The following is a 24,353-nucleotide window of genomic DNA, read 5'->3' on the forward strand; positions in this document are numbered from 1 at the left end:
TTAATTTAATAATTTTTTTATTATTTTGTAAATACTTATTTCTTTATTCATTAATAACTATTTTAAACATTAAAAATATTTATTTTTTTAATGCATTTATTTTTATTTTTTTACTTTTGAAATGGTGCTAGATAGGAAGATAAAAACAAAATGATGCTAAATAGGAAAATAAAAACAAAAGGGTGTTAGATGGAGAAATAAAAGTGTAAATAGTGTTATATGAGAAATTGAGTCTCTTAATTCACTCTTCTCCTTGGGCCTCACTGCTTAACTTTCCGAATTAGTGCGACATTTTCGTACTTGATCTAACAACCTAGGATGCTTCTTGTTTATTTGTCGTTGATTACAAGTCCACTTCGAGCAAAATCATTGTTTGAAAGGATATTATCAAAATTTATTTTTATTCAAATCTCATATTTAATAAGTATGAATTTTTTGTCTCATACTCATCGGAATGAGTACACATGTATCCAATCATGTATCCAATTTGTATCTATTTTTTGTTGTTCTAAATATTAATTAAATAATATTTTATAAAAGAATTAAAATTATTGTAAAGAAAACATGATATAATTAAGTTTCAATATCAAAAGATAGACATTCTCTTTTCTTCAATATAAAATATTAAAAAAAAATTAAAATTGTATAAATACCAAATAAGAGTATCAAATAACAATTAGATAATGAACAAATAATTGTAAAAAAGAGTAAAAATTATCAAATGTATCACCTACAAATTAGTTTTACCAAACTAAAGACAAAAAGAAGTTAATATAAAATTTTAAGTTACCTAATAAATTAAAAATGTTTTAGTAATTTAAAACATTGATAAATATAAGACCGAAGTTGGTTATCGAGAAAGTATGGGAACAAGGTGGATATGTACATCCTCATCTCCACACCCATACCCATTTTAAAAAATTGAATATTACCTATATTCATACTCATACCTACCTAGTCAATATAGAGATTTTTTATCAAAATCAATTCAAACAATATCCACATAGACAAATTCATTTATTATCCCTAACTTCATGTAACTATTTTTTAGAAAAAAAAAATTCATGGGTTAAAATTCATTAATATACTAATTTATTTAAATTTATTTTTAATTTATATACAAGTTAATTTTGATTTAGAAATACTTTATTTATTTCTTCGAAACTTAGAAGAGTTCCTCCATGGGTTATACAAAGTGAATCAATTAATTAGAGAGTTTGCATGTATTAATGATAAATAATATCTATATATATATATGTGTGTGTGAAAATTTATTGTTATAAGTCGTGATTTTATAAATAATTAAATTAAACACTTAAATATAAATTCAGTTACTAAAAAAATATATTAAATGCATTAAAAACTTGTCATAATTTCACACACTTTAATTAAGCAAGAGTTTATCAAAAATTCACACTTTTGAGATTACTATTCCTTAACTGAAAAAAATGTATTTAAGATCCCACATAGTAAGTAATAAGAAAAATTGATTTGAAAGACATGGAAACAAAAACTACATCTGAAATGAAAGCAGGAATTTGGTGCATTATATTAGAAAGAATAGAGGTGTTTTTATGCTACTAACGCGTTGGATTGTCTTTACTTCAATTTTGGTCGGTGCAGTTCAAAGGGATAAGGAGTTTTAGTTTTGGAGACAATGTTTTCAATTGTGTAAAGTTATTTCTTTCTGATATGATATGGCAGTCTTCTATCTCTTTATCAGCATAATATCTCTTTATCAGTATAATATGATAACAGATTTATAATATAATATGATAACAGATTTATAATATAATATGATAACAGATTTAAACAATAATAGTTATATTTTTCATCTTCAGAATAATATCACATATAAAATATATATAATTAACTTGCATATTATTATTATAAGAGATAAAATATCTCTTTATCATTAGAATAATATGATAACATATTTAAACAATAACAATTATATCTTTCAGAGTAATATCACAACAGATAAAATATATATAACTAATTTGTACGTTATCACAAGAGATAAAATATTTCTTTATCTTCATAATAATATGATAACAGATTTAAACAATAACAATTATATCTTTCATCTTCAAAATAATATCACAATAGATAAAATATATATAATTAACTTGCATATTATCACAAGAGATCAAATATCTCTTTATCTTCATAATAATATGATAATAGATTTAAACAATAGCAATTATATCTTTCATCTTTAGAATAATATCACAATAGATAAAATATATATAACTAACTAGCATATTATCAAAAGAGATAAAATATTTCTTTATCTTTAGAATAATATGATAACAGATTTAAACAATAACAATTATATCTTTCATCTTTAGAATAATATTACATAAAATATTTCTTTATCTTTTATCTTAATTACCTTTCCTGGGTCAACCCCTACATGGGCCGACCCCTACTTGGGTTGAGGTCCAAGCATTCCTATCCAATACAAATTCTAATATACATTCAATTTTCACTTAATTATAAAAAAAAAAGTTAAAGGAAAATATTTTTGTATATCATTGATAATGGTAAATATAAATATCATTAATTATTAATGATAAAAATAATTCTAACTATTACTTTTAATATTTAATTAACATCATTATTGCTATATTCTTCCAATTGATAAATAAATTTTTAATTAAATTTCAAACTATCTATAATAATTTAATAAATATGTTGTTGTGCATCTTTAGGAGTTACTTACTTCATGTTAATTTATCTATGCTTTGGATAGTAAAAAGATTAGTGTGTAATAACACCTGGATTTATATGAATTTTTTTTTTTTCAAAATTTAAATTTAAGAATCTAAATTTTCCATTTTTTATTTTAGTGATATTGTAGTTATTTGTTATTAGAAATGAATTTGCAACCTTATGTGAAGCATGGAAAATTTGAGAACAAATTTGAGAACCTTAAATTTTTAACTTTGTTTTGTCAAAAATAATAGTAAAATAATTGACTACAGACGTAGTCTGAAATTTATTCACACGGTCCACGTGACCCATTCTATTGGTAAGTTCGTAATTCGCTCTTCTCCTTGGGTCTCACTGCTTAACTTTCCGAATTAGTGCGACATTTTTGTATTTTATCTGACAGCCTAGGATGCTTCTTGTTTATTAGTCGTTGATTACAAGTCCACTTCGAGAAAAAATCATTGTTTGAAAGGATATTATCAAAATTTATTTTTATTCGCATCTTCATATTTAATGAGTATGAATTTTTTTTGTCTCATACTCATGGAGATGAGTACACATGTATCCAATTTGTATCTAGTTTTTATTGTTTAAATATTAATTAAATAATATTTTATAAAAGAATTAAAATTACTTTAAAGAAAAGATCATATTATTAATTTTCAATATCAAAAGATAAACCCCATCAATATTTTTTTAATCCAGCCTGTTCTTGCTACTTTTGGAGGTATTTTTCGTGGAAGTATGGGAGAATGTATTGGAGTTTTCTCTGTGTTCCTTGAAGTTTAGACGGTTCTAGTTGCTGAGTTTTATGAGGTTATACATGCTATGGAGGAAGCTCAAAAGATGGGGCTTACTAATGTTTGGTTGGAATATGATCCTGCTTTGGTTTGTGTAGCGTTTATGACAAATGTTCCTTGGATGCTTCAAAATCGATGGAATACTTGTCTTAATTACTGTGGGAAAATCAGGTTTATGGTTACTCATATTCTTTGTGAAAGGAATGCGTGTGCTGATAAGTTGATTGATTTATGATTTATTCATAAAGAATCTTTTCATTGGTATAATAGGCTTCCATCTAGTTTGTTCTTAGAATTCTTTATGAATAGGTATAATCTACTTATGTATTGTTTTTGTTAACATATGGGTTTTGGCCTATTTCCCCATATTTTTGTATTTTCTTTCTTTTTTCTTTTTTTAATAATATTTTTTTCATGTGATGGCAAATGATTGTTGTTACTTGAGGTGTCAGCCTAACTTAGATGTCAAGTTGCATAACATGACAAAAAAAAAATTCAAATATATAGATATTTTCTTTTCTCCAATATCAAATATCAAGAAAGAAATTTTAATTATATAAATATCAAATGAGAGTATCAATCAAATAACAATAGATAATGGACAAATAATTATAAAAAAGAGTAAAAATTATCAAATATATCACCTACAAATAAGTTACCAAACTAAAGACAAAAATAAATTAATATGAAATTTTAGGTTACCTAATAAATTAAAGGTGTTTTAGTAATTTAAAACGGAGATAAGTATAAGGCTGAAGTTGGATATTGAGAGAAGTATGAAAACAAGGTGGATATGTACATCCTCATCTCCACACTCATACTCATTTTAAAAAATTGAATATTACCTATATTCATACTCATTCCTAGTCAATATAGAGATTTTTGTCAAAACTAGTTCAAACAATATCCACATAGAAAATTTGTTTTTCATAGGTTAAAATTAGTTAATATACTAATTTATTTAAATTTATTTTTAATTTACAAGTTAATTTTGATTTAGAAATACTTTATTTATTTCTTCTAAACTTAGTTAAAAGAGTTCCTCCATGGGTTATACAAAGTGAATCAATTAATTAGAGATTTTACATATATTAATGATAAATAATATACATATGAAAATTTAATGTTATAAGTCGATTTTATAAATAATTAAATTAAACACTTAAATATAAATTCAGTTACTAAAAATGTATTAGATGCATTAAAAACTTATCATAATTTCACACACTTTAATTAATCAAGAGTTTATAAAAAGTTCACACTTTTGAGATGACTATTCCTTAACTGAACAAATGTATTTAAGATCACACATAGTAAGCAATAAGAAAGATTCATTTGAAAGACATGGAAACAAAAACTACAATTTTTTGTCTTTACTTCAATTTTGGTCGGTGCAGTTCAAAGGGATAAGGAGTTTTAGTTTTGGAGAAAATGTTTTCAAATGTGTAAATTGTTTCCTTCTCATATGATATGGCATTATCATCCTATAATATATAATATGATAATAAATTTAAACAATAACAATTATATTTTTTATCTTTAAAATAATATTAATATATATATATATATAACTTGCATATTATTATAAGAGATAAAATATCTCTTTATTTTTAAAATAATATGATAACAGATTTAAACAATAACAATTATATTTTTCATCTTCAATATAATATCACAATAGATAAAATATTTCTTTATCGTTAATCTTAATTACCTTTTATGGTTCACCCCTACCTGAGTCAAGGTCCCAAACATTCATGTCCAATACAAATTCTAATATACATTCAATTTTCATCTAACTATAAAAAAAAAGTTAAAGGAAAATATTTTTGTATATAATTGGTAATGGTAAAGATACATATCATTAACTATTAATATGCTAAAAATAATTCTAACTATTACTTTTAATATTTAATTAACATCATTATTACTATATTCTTCCAATTGATAAATAAATTTTTAATTAAATTTCAAACTATCTATAATAATTTAATAAATATGTTGTTGTGCATATTTTACTTTATGTTAATTTATCTATGCTTTGGATAGTAAAAAATCAGTGTGTAATAACACATGGATTTATATGAAATTTATATTTTTTTTTTCAAAATTTAAATTTAAGAATCTAATTTTGATTTTAGTGATATTGTAGTTATTTGTTATTAGAAATGTATGCGCAACCTTATCTGAAGTATGGAAAATTTGAAAATAGATTTTATAACCTTAAATTTTTAACTTTGTTTTGTCACAAATAATAGTAAAATAATTGACTACAGACGTAGTCTAAACTTTATTCACACGGCCCACGTGACCCATTCTATTGGTAAGTTCGTAATTCACTCTTCTTCTTGGACCTCACTGCTTTACTTTTCGAATTAGTGCGACATTTTCGTATTTGATCTAAGAGTCTAGGATGCTTCTTGTTTATTAGTTGTTGATTACTAGTCCACTTCGAGAAAAATCATTATTTGAAAGGATATTATCAAAATTTATTTATATTCACATCTCCATATTTAATGAGTATGAATTTTTTTTGTCTAATACTCATGGAGATGAGTACACATGTTTCCAATTTGTATCTACTTTTTATTGTTCTAAATATTAATTAAATAATATTTAATAAAAGAATTAAAATTACTATAAAGAAAAGATGATATTATTAAGTTTCAATATCAAAAGATAGACCCCATTAGTGTTAATTTTAACCCAGTCTGATCTTGCTACTTGTTGAGGTATTTTTTGTGAAAGTATGGAAGAATTTATTGGAGTTTTCTCTGCGTTCCTAGAAGTTTAGACTGTTCTAGTTGCTGAGTTTTATGGGGTTATACATGTTATGGAGGAAGCTCAAAAGATGGGGCTTACTAATGTCTGGTTGGAATGTGATCATGCTTTGGTTTGCGTTGCGTTTACGATAAATATTCGTTGGATGCTTCGGAATCAATGGAATACTTGTCTTAATTACTGTGAAAAAAAATCAGGTTTAGGGTTACTCATATTTTTCGTGAAGGGAATGCATGTGCTGATAACTTCGCTAATTTAGGATCTATTCAAAGAGAATCTTTTCATTCGTCTAATCTGTTCTTAGAATTCTTTATGAATAAGTATAGTCTGCCTATGTTTCATTTTTGTTAACATATGGATTTTGGCACAATCCCCCCATATTTTATTTCTTTTTTCTTTTTTTAATAATATTTTTTTCATGTGATGGCATATGATTGTTGTTACTTGAGGTGTCAGACTAACTGAGATGCTAGTATAGCTGAGATGTCAAGTTGCATAGTAATGCATAACATGAAAGTTTTTTTATAAAAAAATATCAAAAGATAGATATTTTCTTTTCTCCAATATCAAATAGCAAGAAAGAAATTAAATATATAAATATCAAATGAGAGTATCAAATAACAATTAAATAATGGACAAATAATTGTAAAAAATAGTAAAAATTATCAAATGTATCACTTTCAAATAAGTTATCAAACTAAAGACAAAAAAAAGTTAATATAAAATTTTATGTTACCTAATAAATTAAAGGTGTTTTAGTAATTTAAAACGGAGATAAGTATAAGGCCGAAGTTGGATATTGGAATAAGTATGGAAACAAGGTGGATATATACATCCTCATCTCCACACCTATACCCATTTTAAAAATTTGAATATTATCTTCATTCATACTTATACCCAGTCAATATAGAGATAGTTGAAATCAGTTCAAACAATATTCACATAGACAAATTCATTTATTATCCCTAACTTCATGTAACTATTTATTAGAAATTTTGTTTTTCATAGGTTAAAATTAATTAATATACGAATTCATTTAAATTTATTTTTAATTTATATACAAATTAATTTTGATTTAGAAATACTTTATTTATTTATTCTAAACTTACTTAGAAGAGTTCCTCCATGGATTATCATGGGTTATACAAAGTGAATGAATTAATTAGAGATTTTACATATATTAATTATAAATAATATATATATATATATTTAAATTAAACACTTAAATATAAATTCAGTTTCTAAAAAGAGATTAGATGCATTAAAAACTTATCATAATTTCACACACTTTAATTAATCAAGAGTTTATAAAAAATTCACACTTTTGAGATGACTATTCCTTAACTGAAAAAATGTATTTAAGATCCCACATAGTAAGTAATAAGAAAAATTGATTTGAAAGACATGGAAACAAAAACTACATCTGAAATGAAAGCAAGAATTTGGTGCATTATATTAGAAAGAATTGAGGTGCTTTTATGCTACTAACGCGTTGGATTGTCTTTACTTCAATTTTGGTCGGTGCAGTTCAAAGGGATAAGGAGTTTTAGTTTTGGAGACAATGTTTTCAATTGTGTAAAGTTGTTTCCTTCTCATATCATATGGCAGTATGTGATCATTGCTAAAACTGTTAAGAATTTGTCTCCTCCTTATCTTTTCCCAACAATATGAAACTTTGCTTCTAACTTTCTCACTCTCAACAAACCCATAAACTCACTATCTATATTCAAAACCCTCTCACTTGAATTATGTATTATTTCCAAAATCATGAAATCAAAACCAATTACGAAAATATAAAATATAATCTTAAAATAGACATAAAATATAATCTTAAAATAGACATAAAATAAAAAATAGATAATAAAATATTTTCATATCCCTTTATAAAGTAGTAGAGAGCGACCGGTTTTTCTAAGGGATTAAAAAGGCTCATGACTTTCCCAAATTTGTCTGTCTAAACTATTTTAAAGTATATATATTTATATTTATATATATATATATATATATATAAATTATATTTTGATTTTTCAAAATTCTATTTCAAACTTTTGATTCCCCAAATTATTTTTAAATTTTTACCAACCAAAAATTTTCAAAGCTTCCCACTAATACAATACTTTATTTATATATACAAAATGTAAATATATTTTCAGAATATTAAAAAATAATAAATACAGAGTATGGAATATCAATATACAAATACACAAATCATTCTTAATACCATAAAAATAATTCATAAAATTGATAATTCTATAGATTTGTTTTACAAGTTACTTTTTGTACGGGTTTTCTTGACAATTTTATAGCACTTTTATATATATATATATATATATATATATATATATATATATATATAAATTCAACATCTACAACAAGATATATTTGACACATGATCTTTTTAAAACACTACAAGAAAATTATTAAATAGCAATTAATTTTAACATTACAAGAAAATTATTAAATAACAACCAAATTTAGAGACAAAAAATAAGTAATCACTATATTGACTAAATTAGATACTATTTTAAAGACTAAAAAATTATTGGTATATAAAGTGGTTTATGTTATTAACAAAATTTATAAAATAATTTCTAAATTGGTATCTAAATTAGTTATCAAGATTTTAGCTACTAACATTTTAGATTCTAAATTTGTATTATCTCACCTCATGCTTTTTCTCCCTTCTTTCTTCAATTTCTCTGAGGAGTCAGACTACATTTCTACCTGATCAGATTTCCAAAGAGAGTAAATTCATTTTTACTCTAAAGATCTATTGTTCTCTATTTTTCTCTATGATTTAGTCGTCAACCTTAGTGGGTCCAGTTGAGAAAAGTGTTTCTCTCAACTTGATTAAGCTCAAACTAAAATTTGGTAATGTTTGGATAACTTGCTCCAGGTTCCTAAATTTTGGAGTGGTTCCCCTATTTGAGGTAGAATTTCCATCAGAATAAGAAATTTCAGGTAAGGGAAATTATCTATGTTTTTTTTATATAGAACCTTAGATAATTGATTTAAATAACAAGTTAATCTAGTAATTGTATGCATGTTAGGTTATAAAGTTAGTTAAACAGAATTTATTATGAGTTTATATGAGTATGAATTTGAAATATAAATGTAATTGATTTGAGAAATATTAAATGATGTATGTATGAGTGATTGATATGCATTGTATGTAAATTATATGTGTTAATATATGAATGATATGTGTTGTATGTGAATGACATGTGTTGCATGTGATTGATGAAAGTTGCATGAACTTGATGTCATACATTCAGAGTAATTATGAGATGTTGTGTTTTGGCACATTAAGTATGAAAAGCCTACAAACAGAGACCATCTAGCTTCATTAATGATCTAAGTCACATAGACTAAGGTATCAATTGGTGAGAAGTTGAAGAGGGAGTTCATATACACATTATGACCGCTTGTAGTCACACGGTATGGATGTTTGGACTTACCCTGATCCGATTGGAGTGGAATAGATGTTAGTCTCTGGTACGGGCGTACTTAATGAGTCTTCCGGAAGTGAATAAATCCATATGTTATCACTGATTGAAATGAAATCAAAAGGATATTGAGGATTGAAAGGAAATCAAGGTACCGTGAAACAAAATGGATTTATGTGGCCACAATTTGATTTATGAGTCTTACGAAAGATGATAAATTCATATGCAATCACTATGATTGGCCTGAAATCAAGGGTATCGAGGGTTGAAAGGAAATCAAGGTACTGTGAGGCAAATGAATATATGTCAAGTCAGTATGATTGAAATGAAATCAAAGTAATGTGGATTGAAATAAAATCAAATTATTGTGATTGGTATTTGGATTTTGTATGATTGTGTTTCAGTAAAAAAGGGAACCAAATTAATTATGAATTACTAATCAAATTAGTTATTTTATTTATATTTTTATGTGTCAAAACTTTATTTTGATAGTTTACCCTTGCATGTGTTTGTTTGTGTATGAACTACGATGATTGTACTATGTACACGAGAAGATGATCATACAAGTGTAGGAGAGCCTGGAAGGCTTTACAGTTTTGTTTTGATCTATGGATTTGCAAATATTTGTATTTCTATAAGTCTTAATAATGTATTAGGAATGTTTTGAAAAACTATAAGCTTGTATAAAAATATGTAGAACTTATATTATAACAGTTAGATGTATTTTTGGGATGTTACAAAATTAGTCTCTAGAATGTTAATAGAGACTAGTTTAGAATATAAAGTAGTTAAGAACTAACGCCTTGGTAGCTAATGAGTAGATATCAATTTAGATATTACTTTATAAAGTTTTATTAATAATAGAAACTACTTTAGATACCAATAAGTTTTTTAGTTTATAAAATTGTCTCTAATTTAGTCAATATTAATTCATTATTTTGATCTCTAAAATTAGTTTCTGTTTAATGATTTTCTTGTAGTGTAAAGATAAATTATATTGACTAAGTTAGATATTATTTTATAAACTAAAAATTAATCACTATAAAAACTAATTTAAAATCTAAAGTAATTAGTAGTTAAAATATTAAATACCAATTTAAAAGTTAATTTATAAATTTTTATTAATAATATAAATTAATTTAGATATTAATAATTTTTTTAATTTATAAAATAATATCTAATTTAATTAATATAATCAATAATTATTTTTTAATTCTAAAATTAACTATTATTTAATAATTTTCATTTAATCAAAATGAGTTTCTTATCTTATATAATCTTGAGATTCATTATAAGCTAACAATACTTTGAAACTGACCAATACAATTGGTTTGAAAGGTTCAACAATAATTAATTTAGATATTATTGTGTTTCTTGTGTAGATTTATAGTATAATTCTAGTTTTTCATGTGATCAAATAACATTGAAAATTCATAAAAGAGTTCTACATATGCATGTTCTCTCTCGGTCTCTCATTCATTTATATATATATATATATATATATATATATATTAGAATGTTACAATGAAAAGAAAAGGAGGAAGAACTATTGTCATAACTAAGTTTTGGAGTGATTCCCAAAATTTATTATATAGAAAATTCCAAAATTACATAAAGTGCCAGCTAATTAACTTGATTTTTGGTCATAGTTCATGTTAAAAATTATTCAACATCAAAGATTGATTGGGTTTGAGTATATAAACACTACAAGAAAATCATGAAATAGAAACCAATTTTAGAAAAAAATAATAATTAGCTATTATAGTGACTAAATTAGAAACCATTTTAGAGATTAAAAAATGTTTGGTTTCTAAATTAGTTTATATTATTGTTAAATAATTTTTAACAAGGTTTTAGCTAATAATTATTTGATAGCAAAAACCTTAGTAGCTAATTAGATACCAATATACAAATCATTTAACAATCATAGAAACTAATTTAGAAATATAAAAAAATTAATCTCTAAAATGGTATCTAATTTAGTCACTATAACAATTAATTATTTTTTGTCTCTAAAATTAGTTTCTATTTCATGATTTTCTTGTAGTGATATATATAGTCTTGCTTTTTTTTATTACATTCATCCAAATATAAATAACTTTATTTTTTATATAAATTAATACTTTTTAAATGTATTTGGTATAAAAATTAAAATCCATTTAGTCTTTTTTTTTAATTCTAACTATTAAGTATATTCCTGTTTCTAATACAAATTTATTTATCATTTTACTGTTTTCAACACAAAATTTACTATAGTAACATGAAAGTTTTTATAAAAAAAAAAACTAGATGTATTTAATTATTTGTGAAATATAATAACGCTTACTAAATTTTAAGTTAATTATATGGAGACCTCCTTATGTTTCTTCAAATTACATCTGTATTTTTAAATATTACACAAAATTTTATCATTTTATATAAATTCGTTACTGATGGACATCCTTTCTTGCAAGCAATCAGTGTATAAAAAAAGAAAGTAAATGTATAATTAAATAAAACATAAGGAATATTGATGTGATTACAAGAAATTTAATTTTTTTTACAGTAAAATATTATCATCAAATTTATGTTTTGATTTGATAGGTGATTATAACATTTCATATCTCCTTTAATTGTAATATATATATATATATATATATATTACAATTAAAATTTAATGTTGTTAAACTATTTAATGTAAATTAAATATGAAACTGAAAAGTATTCAAACATAAATATATAATTAAATATTCCGTTATATATATTTTAAATAAATAATTTAAATAAAAAATTTAATGTAAGCATTAATGTAGAATTTAATGTTATTTATTGACATAATATTTACTATTTGAATTTTAATCTTATCTTTTGATTTCAAAATTTATATTATTAAAAATGACGAAAATATCGGTGACACGCCTTGTGTTCCGATTTTAAAAAAATTTAATAATAATGTGAGTGATTATTTATGTAACATAGATATCGATATGGATACCGATACAAAAAGATACTTATAATCTTTAAAATGTAGGATACGAGAATAAGATTTATATATTATAAAATTATAAATTATATAAATTGACAATAAAAATTTAGGTATATAAGTATGTTTCAATATTTTTTAGCAAAAAATGAATAGTTCAAAAGGATTTGGTCTTTACTTTTATAATCATATTAAAAATTTATAAAATAAATTTGAGTTATTAGAAAATTAATATATTTTTTCTTTTTAAAATTGTGTTAAAATTTTCAGAAATCTAATAAATATTTTTTAATTTGACACTTCACCGATACGTATCGTACAAATGTCGGTGTCTAATACGTGTGTTCGATACAGACACACCATTTAAGAGGCGAACCTAATAGGTGATTAGTGAATATTTTAATTAAAATTTTATAAAAAAAGTTCCTTAAAATATATTTTGATTTATCATTTTTTTAATGTGGGAGATGTTTTGAGAAAAACAAAGAACGAATAAAAAAAATTTAGCTATAGTTATATAAATTATATATAGAGAAAATAATTATATATAATAATAATTTAAAAAGAGAAATGTCTACACCAGATAAAAAAATCCTTATCATCTATTAACAATTATTAAAATAGTTAAGTATTATGAAAATTTATAGTGAAATCATAAAAAAAATAATATAGAAAAAATTATAAAATAAATAATTTTACTAATTCATAATAGTATAATCATACTTACTTGAGAGAATAAATATTATTTATCGTAAGGTTTTTTTAAACAAATTAATAAAATGGATTATTTTTAGAAGGTAATAAATATAAATAAGTTCACACTTAACTTAAGAAACATAAAAATAAAACTTCAGGTAATTATATATGATTGTTGGTATTTGGGGTTAGTATATCTGAGATGTCAAGTTGTACAGTGATACCTAACCTGAAAATTTTTATGTAAAAGAAATTATAAAGTTTTTATTTAAAAATTATATTTCATATTATAGATAATCAGTTATAAAATAATTTTTTTATTAATTTTTATAATATTATAATCACAAGCACTTGAGAATAATTGTTATCTGTGTTTTTCAACAAATGAATACGATGAATTATGTTTAGAAGGTAATAAATATAAATATAAATATAATTAAGTTCATTCAAAAACCGTAAAAAAAAATCTTATTTATTAATAATGATTCAGTTTTAAAATAGTTAAACCAAATTTAATAATACATTTCATATATAGAGTTTTTTTTTCTATTTTCTTACAAAAAATATATAATATATATACAGATTTTTATAATTATTTCAATTGTTAAAAAAATATTTTGGCATGCGTAAATTATATAATATATTTTCTCCTCCTTCTGTACATACAAAATTGTTTTATTGGTCTCTTCAATTTAGTTAATAATTTGAATTTGAATCCATTTCTGTGGTTGGTGATCATCATCTTCCCAATAGAAAGCTCTCTATATTCATTTAATGACATCAATGCTCTCTTTGAAGAGGTAGAGAGAAAGAACTGGATCTGAATTAAAAGCACGAATTTGGTGCATTATATTCTGCAAAAAATGGGGTTCTTTATGGAAAGTTTTGGGGTCGTTTTATACTAGGACGCGTTGAATTTTGTTTGTAGTTCAATTTTGGTCGGTGCAATAGAGAAGAGATAAGGAGTTTTGATTTTGCTGACGATGTTTTTCGATTGTGTGAAGTTGCTTCCTTCTCATATATATCATGTGTTACTATATTAACTGCAGAGGCAATTGAAATTTTGTCTCCTTCTTAGTCTCCCGATCTCAACCAAATCAATATTTGGCAAAAACTTTCCAAATCTAAACCATTTTTGTCGGCAAGACTCACCCACAGAATTGAGTTTCAGTATCTGAAACAGCCATAACTTCAGATATATGATTTTAAAAAATTAATGTACTTTTACTTTTTAATATTAGGCTAGAATCGTGTTATAATTGTCAGAAATTTAATAAATATTTTTGAATACGTGTGTTTGACAAAGACATATCCCTTAGCAAGTTGCAAGTTACATAACCTGCTTTTACCTTTCTTTTTTTTGAGAAAACTACTCCCACCTTTTATATATATATGTTTTGTTTTGGGTTTGAATGAAACAGTAATGTAAAATAAACTAACTTCAATGTTATTTTGAAAAATAAACTGGCTAGTTTGACCTTATTTAATGAGACTATTTTCAAAATATTATTTATTTCACTTGGTTAAATTTATAAAGACTATTTTCTTAAGAAGTCTTTGAACTCAAGTTTCAAAAATAGTTGTTAAGAAAATATTTATAAAAAAAAAGAAGTTAGTATAATTAAAAACTATTGATTAAACTAAATTTAATTAATTAATTAATGTAAATTGACTTTTTTATTTACTAGAGAACGCATACGGTTTCACACATGTGTATTAATGTTTTTTTATAATCTTATTATTTTATAATTTATTACTTTTAAGAATAATTAATTAAAAAGATAAAAGAATTAATACAATTTAAAATATATAAATTTTGCAGAAATAGCCGTTATGTAAAAAAAATATCATATTGATATTTGTACATGTGATTATTATAAGTATTAGGTAGAACTATCAAAATAGATCACAAGGTGTAGATGAAATTAGTCCATCAAAAATTTAGATGAGTTATAAATTTTTTAATTATAGTTATATAGATTTTCTTCTTTAAATCACGAGGTGAAAGATGTGGTGAGACATCTTAACTCGTTGTTATGCCTAAAAAAATTTAATATTGTGAAACATAATTGTACTGATCAGACCTCATCGGTCGAAGAGATCGACATTAGATGTGACATCGGACCTCGGCGATCCAGTCACATTAATGGGTCACGTAGGTGGACCTCGGAAATAATAATGAGTTATTAATTATCCATACAAGAGAGGAGGAGTTATCATCTGCCTTTGAAGTCAACGGCAATTAACCGGGAAGAACAATAATATTTTCAAGTTACAAGTACTAGACTCATAATAATAATGAAACATAACTCTATAAAAAATACATAAAAAAATTATTAAATAACAACAAATTTTAAAAATAAAAAATAACTAGTTATTATATTAATTAAATTACATACTATTTTAGATATTACAAAATTATTGATATATAAATTAGTTTTAATTATTGATAAATAGTTTTTAAATTGTTATCTAATTAGTTACGAAGAGTTTAACTAATTAGATAATAAGTTATAAACAATTTATCAGTAATAGAAATTAATTTATATATTAATAATTTTTTTAGTTTCTAAAATAATATCTAATTTATACCGTAATGAATTTTTTTTTTTTTTTAGTTTCTAAAATAATATCTAATTTATACCGTAATGAATTATTTTTTGTCTATAAAATTTATTTATATTTAATAATTTCCTAGTAGTAATATAAAAATTAAAACTCACTTATTTTATGTAATGCTTTGGTATTTCTCTATTTCTTTGCATTTCTCTATTTCTTTCAAACTTTCAATGGAGTTGGAGTTGTCTTTTGGAGTTTAATCTCTTCCTAATTTATGCTTTATATAATATTGTTTCCTTATTTACTTAGATAATGAACACATGCTATTTTTAAACAAAAAGCTTTTAAATTTTCATTTTTGGTGAACAAACCAATTAAACTACTAATTTATGGTGAGTTGCGTTGATTTGACTTCTATAAACTCAACAAATGATGATTTCATTTTGATTGATCTACAAATAAGAAATTTAAGATAGATTTGATTAGGTTGACCTAACTTTATCACTTTTTTTTTCTTTTTTAGGAAGAAGACTTTATTGTCTTGATGAGTCGTTCAAAATAAATTTACTAATTCAAAAATATTTTAATATATATATATATGCATATATAATCGGTTTTTTTATCGGCAATAAAAAATAAATAAATGTGAACTAATTCAGGGGTGGTTCAACCCTTATACAAACATAAAATACCTAAGACACTCCATCTCAACACTCACACCGCCAGACGCCTAGAGTTACTAAACAATCCTAACTCAACCCATACAATCTGAGCTAAAAAATAATTCAAGAAATCATCGTCATATTGATGGTACAAGTCTAACTTAGGAAAAACTAGAGAAGTTTCCCATGGAGCAAAATTTAAAACTCAGTCTTATTGATGGTGATTTATTACATGACCTAACTAAATATCGTAGGTTAGTTGGAAGGCTGATTTACCTCACCCTCACAAGGCTAGATATTGTCTACTCAATTGGAACTTTAAGCCAGTTTATGCAAGAGCCTCGTAAAACACATTAGGATGCAGCATTACGGATTCTTAGGTACATCAAGGGGACACCTGGACAAGGATTATTACTTCCCTCTGATAATGATCTTAAGATGAAAGCCTATTGTGATTCAAATTGGGGAGGGTGTCGTATTACTCGAAGACCAGTGGCTATTGTATTTTCTTAGGAAATTCATTAGTATCCTGGAAGTCTAAGAAACAAACCAATGTGTCAAGGTCATCTATCGAAGCAAAATATCAGGCCATAACAAATGCTTGTTTGGAGCTAACATGGTTAGGTTATATCATGCGAGACCTTAAGGTTTCAATTAGCATGCCCACACATTTGTATTGTGATAACCAAGCAACACTCCATATTGCAGAAAATGTTATATTTCATTAGTACGAAGCATATCGAGATAAATTGTCACATCGTATGGGAAAAGTTGCAAGTTGGAATGATAAGTCTATCACATGTCTCTTCATATTTTCAGTTAGCATATATATTTACTAAGCCTCTTTGAAAAAATCAATTTGTGACTTTGTGAAACAAATTGGGAGTCCATAATATTTACCCACCAACTCGAGGGGGAGTATTGAAATTATTATATTTTCCATATAGATGTATATAGAAAGTGTTATCAATGTAAATATATAAGACAATAATTTAGTGTAATTGCTGATAGATAGACATAACATATGGAGTAGAAAATTATATGGAGCATATCTCTCCCTTGATTGTATATAAACAATAGACATGCGTTGAATGAATATACAGAAATATATTTTCCATAATATTTTGATACACCTATTTTTCACTTGCTAAGTAGCAAATTAGATTTGGGTGTTGTGTGCCAATTGGTTAGGTCTTATCTTAGTGCACCATAAGCATGCTACAATTCACTACCAAGGTTACGAACACTCCAGACTATGAAGGAAACATAATCAAATATGTAAAGTTATTTGGGTGAGTACTGTATGGACTATCTGGACCCACATAAATGAGATTATATTCAAAAATAAGAAACCAGTTGGATTACATATAAGTATCCTAAAGCTATATTTTCTTATTCAGATTGATGTTTATGTCACATGATGTGCATTAAATCTTTGGAACCTTGATTACTAAAACTTTATTATTGAATCTATAATGTGTTAATTTGAAATCAGGTTGTAAAGCCTAGATATTGAGTCTATTGAAGATTTTTTCCTCCTCAAATACTCTTCTAGGTTATGATAGAATGATAACTATTTCTATTGGAATGTTGTTGATATATTCACCAAGGAAAACAAACTGGTTATTCTCAATATTTTCTTGGATTGTTATTTTTATCCTGTTTTTTGAGTATTTCTTCTGTTGTTTGGGGATATGGTGAATTATGAAGCAATACTATAATGTATGTCAGTTTTATGCTTTTGGACACTAGTTTAATAGGTGAATTTCTTTTTTGGATGTTCTTTGTTCGAATCAGGTAGATCTGAGATTCTGTTTTTATTATGTTGTGATAGATGTTATGTTTTTGGGAAGGTGTGAGATTTTGGTAATAATATTGTATTTGCGGTTAATTTATCATTATTCTCCTTAGAGTAATAGATTTTTAAAGATGCTACACAATTTAGTTCAGAAATTGAGATTGTTGTATAAGAGTTGGGATATCCTAATACTCCCCTTTTTATTTATTCTTTTTTATATTTATTTTTTATTGCTCATAAAAGAAAATATCTTATTGATTTAAGATAAATAAGCCACAAACAAGAGTAATGAAAATTGTGGTTAAAGGCCTAAAGATTATCTACAAGATATGAAAGAAAAATAACAATTTTCAACCATATGGTTTGATAAATAACTTCACAAAATCGTTGTATCTTTATGAATTAATTGCTTTCCTAATTAAGTTTCCTACTAGGTTTGTATGGTTTTTAGCCATTTTAAATGCCATTATCTTACTATTTATAATTTTAGTTTTATAAAATACTATTTTTAAAATAAAAGTCAAAATTACTTTTAAAGTATTAATAAAATAAATCAATATTTATTTAATAATATAAATATTATGTTAATATTTAGAAGAAAAATTATTCATAGGTTATTGGAATTCAAAGTCGTACACTACCAGAAAATAATTAAATATAAACCAATTTTAAAGATAAAAAATAATTAATTGCTATATTGATTAAATTAGAAACCATTTTAGATAAAAAAAAATTAGATTCTAAATTTGGTAGCAAAAACCTTGGTAACTAATTAGATACCAATTTAAAAACTATTTAACAATAATAGAAACTAATTAGAAAAGAAAATTTGTTTAGTCTTTAAAATGATCTTTAATTTAGTCATTGTAACAACTAATTATCTTCGATGTCTAAAATTGGTTTCTTGTTGATGATTTTCTTGTAGTGGTATAAATATTACATTATATTACATATTGATGACTATGTATCCATTGACTTTATTTATTTTAAAGATATTTTACAACATAATTTTATGAATTCAAAAAATAAAAAATTGTGTTATATGTAATAATGTTCCTTTACTAAAAAAAAATAAGTAAGGATTTATAATAAATAGTATAATAAATAATATATGTATAATAAATATTATATTTCTGTTAAAATCTACTTTACTTTTACAGAGGGAGAGTGAGTGAGAAATAAATAAATATATAAATAGAAGATTCTAGAAGTTAAGAAAAAGTTAGATTTAAAAAAATGAATTAAAACATTTTTTTTTTGTAAAAAAAAGTTAATTAACAACATTGAATAATACTACGATTAGTATATAAATTTACGCCCAAAAAAATAACATATAAGGAAACTGAAACAGTAAATTTTCGTCCATATTGTCATTAGCAATGATACTGCTTCACTGTACAATCTTTAATAATGATATAAAAAAATGGTATTTTTATTATTTCATAAAAAAAATGAAATTTTAAATAAAAAAAGAATTATAAATTGAAATAAGTTTTCAGTATATCATTTTTTCATCTAAAATTGCAACACCAACAGTTACTGCTTTCACATTCTGCCTGACGCGGTTTTGATCCATTTTTTAGCAAAATGTAGTTAGTGTGGTAATTTTCAAACAAACGGAAGCATTTTATTGTTATAAATAGTTTGGATTTTTTTCATTTGTAGCCATGTTTTACCATTCAACAGCAGTAAATGAAATGAAAAAAAAGATATCTTAAAAGGTAAACATTAAATAAAAGGATTAATTGGTGCTATAAATACAATATTTTACAATTAATGTCCAACAAAATTTTGCATAGCCTTACACAGTGTGAAAACTAGGAGAAAAGAACCCACGTCAACAACGGATAAGGATCCAGAGTTTTTAAAAGAAATACCTAATACCAGATCTTCCGGTAACCTTATTTTGTCCACTAATTCATCCTCACGCTTTAAAAACTCAGCAGCTCTCACATTTTTTCCACACACTCTTCTCTCACTCTCTTCATAATCATTAAAAGAGAACACACAAGTGTGTTGTCAGTGAGACTTGTTTCCATTTCGCAATGGAACCTTCTTCCTCCTCGCTTCAGGTGGAAACAGGAGAACGGCAACAACCTAGTCCACTCCGAAAAATGTTTGCTGTCTCTTCCATAGGTGCAGGAATCCAATTTGGGTGGGCCCTGCAGCTATCTCTCTTGACCCCCTACGTTCAAACGTTGGGAGTCCCTCATGCGTGGTCCTCCTTCATCTGGCTCTGTGGTCCCATCTCTGGGTTGCTTGTCCAGCCCATTGTAGGCTACAGCAGCGATCGATGCACTTCCCGTTTCGGTCGCCGCCGCCCCTTCATTCTGAGTGGGGCTGTTGCCGTCGCCATCTCCGTGTTCCTCATTGGCTATGCAGCTGATATAGGACACGCAACCGGTGACGATATAACCAAAAAAACCCGTCCACGAGCGGTGGCCATATTCGTGGTCGGCTTTTGGATCCTGGATGTTGCTAACAACATGCTCCAGGGTCCATGCCGTGCTTTTCTCGGCGATCTTGCCGCCGGAGATCAGAAAAAGACTAGAACCGCCAATGCCTTTTATTCGTTTTTCATGGCCATCGGCAACGTTTTGGGCTACGCCGCTGGCTCCTATGATAAACTCCACCACCTTTTCCGGTTCACGGAAACCGAGGCGTGTGGCGTGTTTTGTGCCAACCTTAAAAGTTGTTTTTTCTTCTCAATAGTGCTCCTCCTTGTCCTTTGTGCCATTGTTCTGACTTGCGTGGACGATCCACAATTCACACCAGATTGTGTCAACGCTAACAACCCTCAAACTGGATCGTGGTATTCATGTTTCGGTGAATTGGGTATTGCGTTTAAGGGATTACAAAAGCCAATGTTGATGTTGATGCTTGTGACTGCCATTAACTGGGTCGCATGGTTCCCTTATGTGTTGTACGACACTGATTGGATGGGTCGAGAGGTGTACGGTGGTGAGGTGGGCAGCAACGCATACGATAATGGTGTGCATGCAGGTTCCTTGGGGCTGATGTTGAACTCAGTGGTTTTGGCTGTGATGTCGTTGGTGGTGGAACCGTTGGGTCGTATTGTCGGAGGAGTTAAGTGGCTCTGGGCAGCCGTTAATGTTATTCTCGCCGTTTGCATGGCGATGACGGTGGTGATCACAAAGGCTGCGCGCCACGAACGGAATCATGACGGCGTCCTCGTTGGCCATCCTTCGTTCGGAGTCAAAGCTGGGGCAATGAGTTTCTTCTCTATCCTCGGAATCCCTCTTGCGGTATAGCAATTACTTCTTTTAATGTTTTCATTGTCTGTCTTTGCATAACAATTACTTGTCATTATGTTTTCATTCTGTCTACTTTCAGTTTTTTCTGATCTGGAAAATGTTTTCAAACCATTTTTATGAAACTTCAATCACATGTACAGAAAATTATTTTTTATTTTCATCACAGCAGCTGATTTGGTAACTGTTCAGTATATTTAATTTAATAATCTTTTAGATGTTCAAAATATTCAATATGCTATTAATATTATTGAGTATAAGATTATTTTTTTGTAATGCGTTATTAAGTGCGTCCTTAAATGTTTAACATTGTAATCAGAGTAACGTGGTGTTACAGTTACATGGTTTTTATAGATTTAAGTTAATAACCTCTAAACATGTATACATACCTCTTTTTTATTTTTTGGTTTTATTTGGGAGGTTGAGGACAGAAGAAAAATGAGTTTTACAAATGACTTTTATTAAAGTATGAAAAAGTTAAAAGCACCATGGATATGTTTTGGATATACAAAATTTTAACACCATTAAATTATTTCAGAAAGAGCATATTTAAAGATTCCTTAAGTGGTTATTTCTTATCACCTATACAAATTAGAAGATTTAGAAAATTGGAAGATGTTTCTCATTCTGTTCTTTTCACTAATTCATTTTTTTTTCATCGACAAATAGGTGTTTTAGTAAGAGAATGTAAAATATGGTTTTTGTTACTTGGAATGTATAATTTATTTTTTAATTACCCAACAATAATCATTAAAATATATAATTATATATCAATGTGCCATAAACTAATATATACATTTCCATGTGTATCCAGATTACTTACAGTGTTCCATTTGCTCTGGCATCTATATACTCCAGCACCTCAGGTGCAGGCCAAGGTAAAGCAAACAATATCATTTAGTATATGTTTTATATTTGAAATAATTATTATATTTAAAAAATAATGTTTGTAAATTTAACATAGCCAAAACCTTTCTTTCTGTTTATAATTATCAGGTCTATCTTTGGGTCTTCTCAATGTTGCAATTGTCGTGCCCCAGGTATGAATCCCTTTACATTAATAACATATTTTTGTCATTTAATAGATTGCTTCGTATACAATTGAATGCTTAGCACGTTGAATAAAACTTGAACACCATATTTTAATTATTTTTTAATAATATTTTTTTTTATCGCAATAGTTAATATAATAAAGTTTATATTAAAAGATTATGTGATTACGGTGACTGAATTTAAGACTAATTTTGTGTACACGTGCCTTTTATGTACAGATGATAGTTTCAGCAATAAGTGGACCATGGGATTCTTGGTTTGGTGGCGGTAACTTGCCGGCGTTTGTGTTAGGTGCGGTGGCCGCAGCCGTGAGTGCGGTGTTAGCGGTTGTTATGCTGCCATCTCCAAAGCCAGCTGATGTGAGCAAAGCTTCTTCCGTCACCGTAGGGAATTTCCATTAGTATAAGGAGTTTTACATGTTTAGCTTTACCTTTATTTTGACATGGAACATGGATTTGGATTTTTTATTTGAATATTGTTACATGTCTATTAAGTGTTATTATACCCATAAAAAAAACTCAGTTATGTTTAGTATTTGAGTTTTGGGTAGAAAGTTGCCTTAAATGTATAAAAAAACTTAAAATGTTATTAATTTTTGGCAACATAATATGTAAAAACAAATATATTATGTATATGGTCAAGGTAATGTTGGGCAAAGATTCTCGATTTTTGATAGTCTGAACCAAGAGGATTTTTTTTAGGCTTAACGTTGGGACGTTTAACTAAAAAGAAAATAAATTAAAATAGAATCCTAAATTTGAACCCACATAGTCACATGGAAGTTCGAAAAACATGTTCGAAAAACGGTAAAAATATTAAATTTTATATGACATTTTTAATGTTGGACAAAACTGTTATATGAGGAGTTTTTGAATGCCGATAATAAACATCTTGCTGTTACATTTTGGGATAACAAGTTCTATCTAACAAGAAACTATTTGACTGCAAAATTTTACACAATTTCACACTTAATTTGTTTTACAACAAAATTAAGTATTGTTGAAATAAATTTAAAAAAAAACAACATTTCAATTGAATTATTAGTTAGAAAATTTAATAAACTGGATTATGAGTCGTGCAATGCAAAACAACCATATTAGTGGTTTGTTTTTTAACTTTATATATCCAATTTTGGGTACCAAATTCTAGAATAATATCAATGATATATGTTTGTTATTATTTAACACAAAATGTTCTGGTTGTTGCAAATTTGCACGTGAAGAGAGGTGGAAGAAGAGACCATTATGAAGTTCACAGGGAGAGAGGGAAGTTTGTGGTGTGTGCGTTTTCCGCATCTCTTGAAAGATTGGGAGGAGTGTCATATGCAGAGTAGGTGAATGTGTGAGTAAAAAGATAAAGCAGAGAACATTGGGATGATAGGTCAAAATTTAGGCTTATCACAAATGTATTCAGAGGTAATTAATGATGATAGATACAATCCTTATCCACCCAGACATCCTCAACACTAAATGCTACACACTTTTCTAGCATAACCCTCTTGTAGTTTGCAAAGATTAATTCTTGCTGCAACCAAGTTTTGAATAATATAGTTGAAAGGGTTTTAAAAAACATAACAAAGATAAAAAGTATTTATAATCTCAATAAAATG

General features: G+C 26.2%; 1 protein-coding gene across 1 annotated transcript; it reads left to right on the forward strand.

The window, feature by feature from the left end:
- The first annotated feature begins 20,313 nt into the window (after nucleotides 1-20,313).
- Nucleotides 20,314-23,401, forward strand: LOC137837498 (sucrose transport protein SUC8-like). The gene is made up of 4 exons (XM_068646504.1): nucleotides 20,314-21,685; nucleotides 22,506-22,569; nucleotides 22,688-22,731; nucleotides 22,963-23,401. Exons 1-4 carry the CDS (start codon nucleotides 20,465-20,467, stop codon nucleotides 23,143-23,145), a joined length of 1,512 nt encoding a protein of 503 aa, XP_068502605.1. The 5' UTR covers nucleotides 20,314-20,464; the 3' UTR covers nucleotides 23,146-23,401.
- The last annotated feature ends 952 nt before the right edge of the window (nucleotides 23,402-24,353 follow it).

This window comes from Phaseolus vulgaris, chromosome 4, assembly GCF_000499845.2.
Source record: "Phaseolus vulgaris cultivar G19833 chromosome 4, P. vulgaris v2.0, whole genome shotgun sequence".
NCBI lineage: Eukaryota > Viridiplantae > Streptophyta > Magnoliopsida > Fabales > Fabaceae > Phaseolus > Phaseolus vulgaris.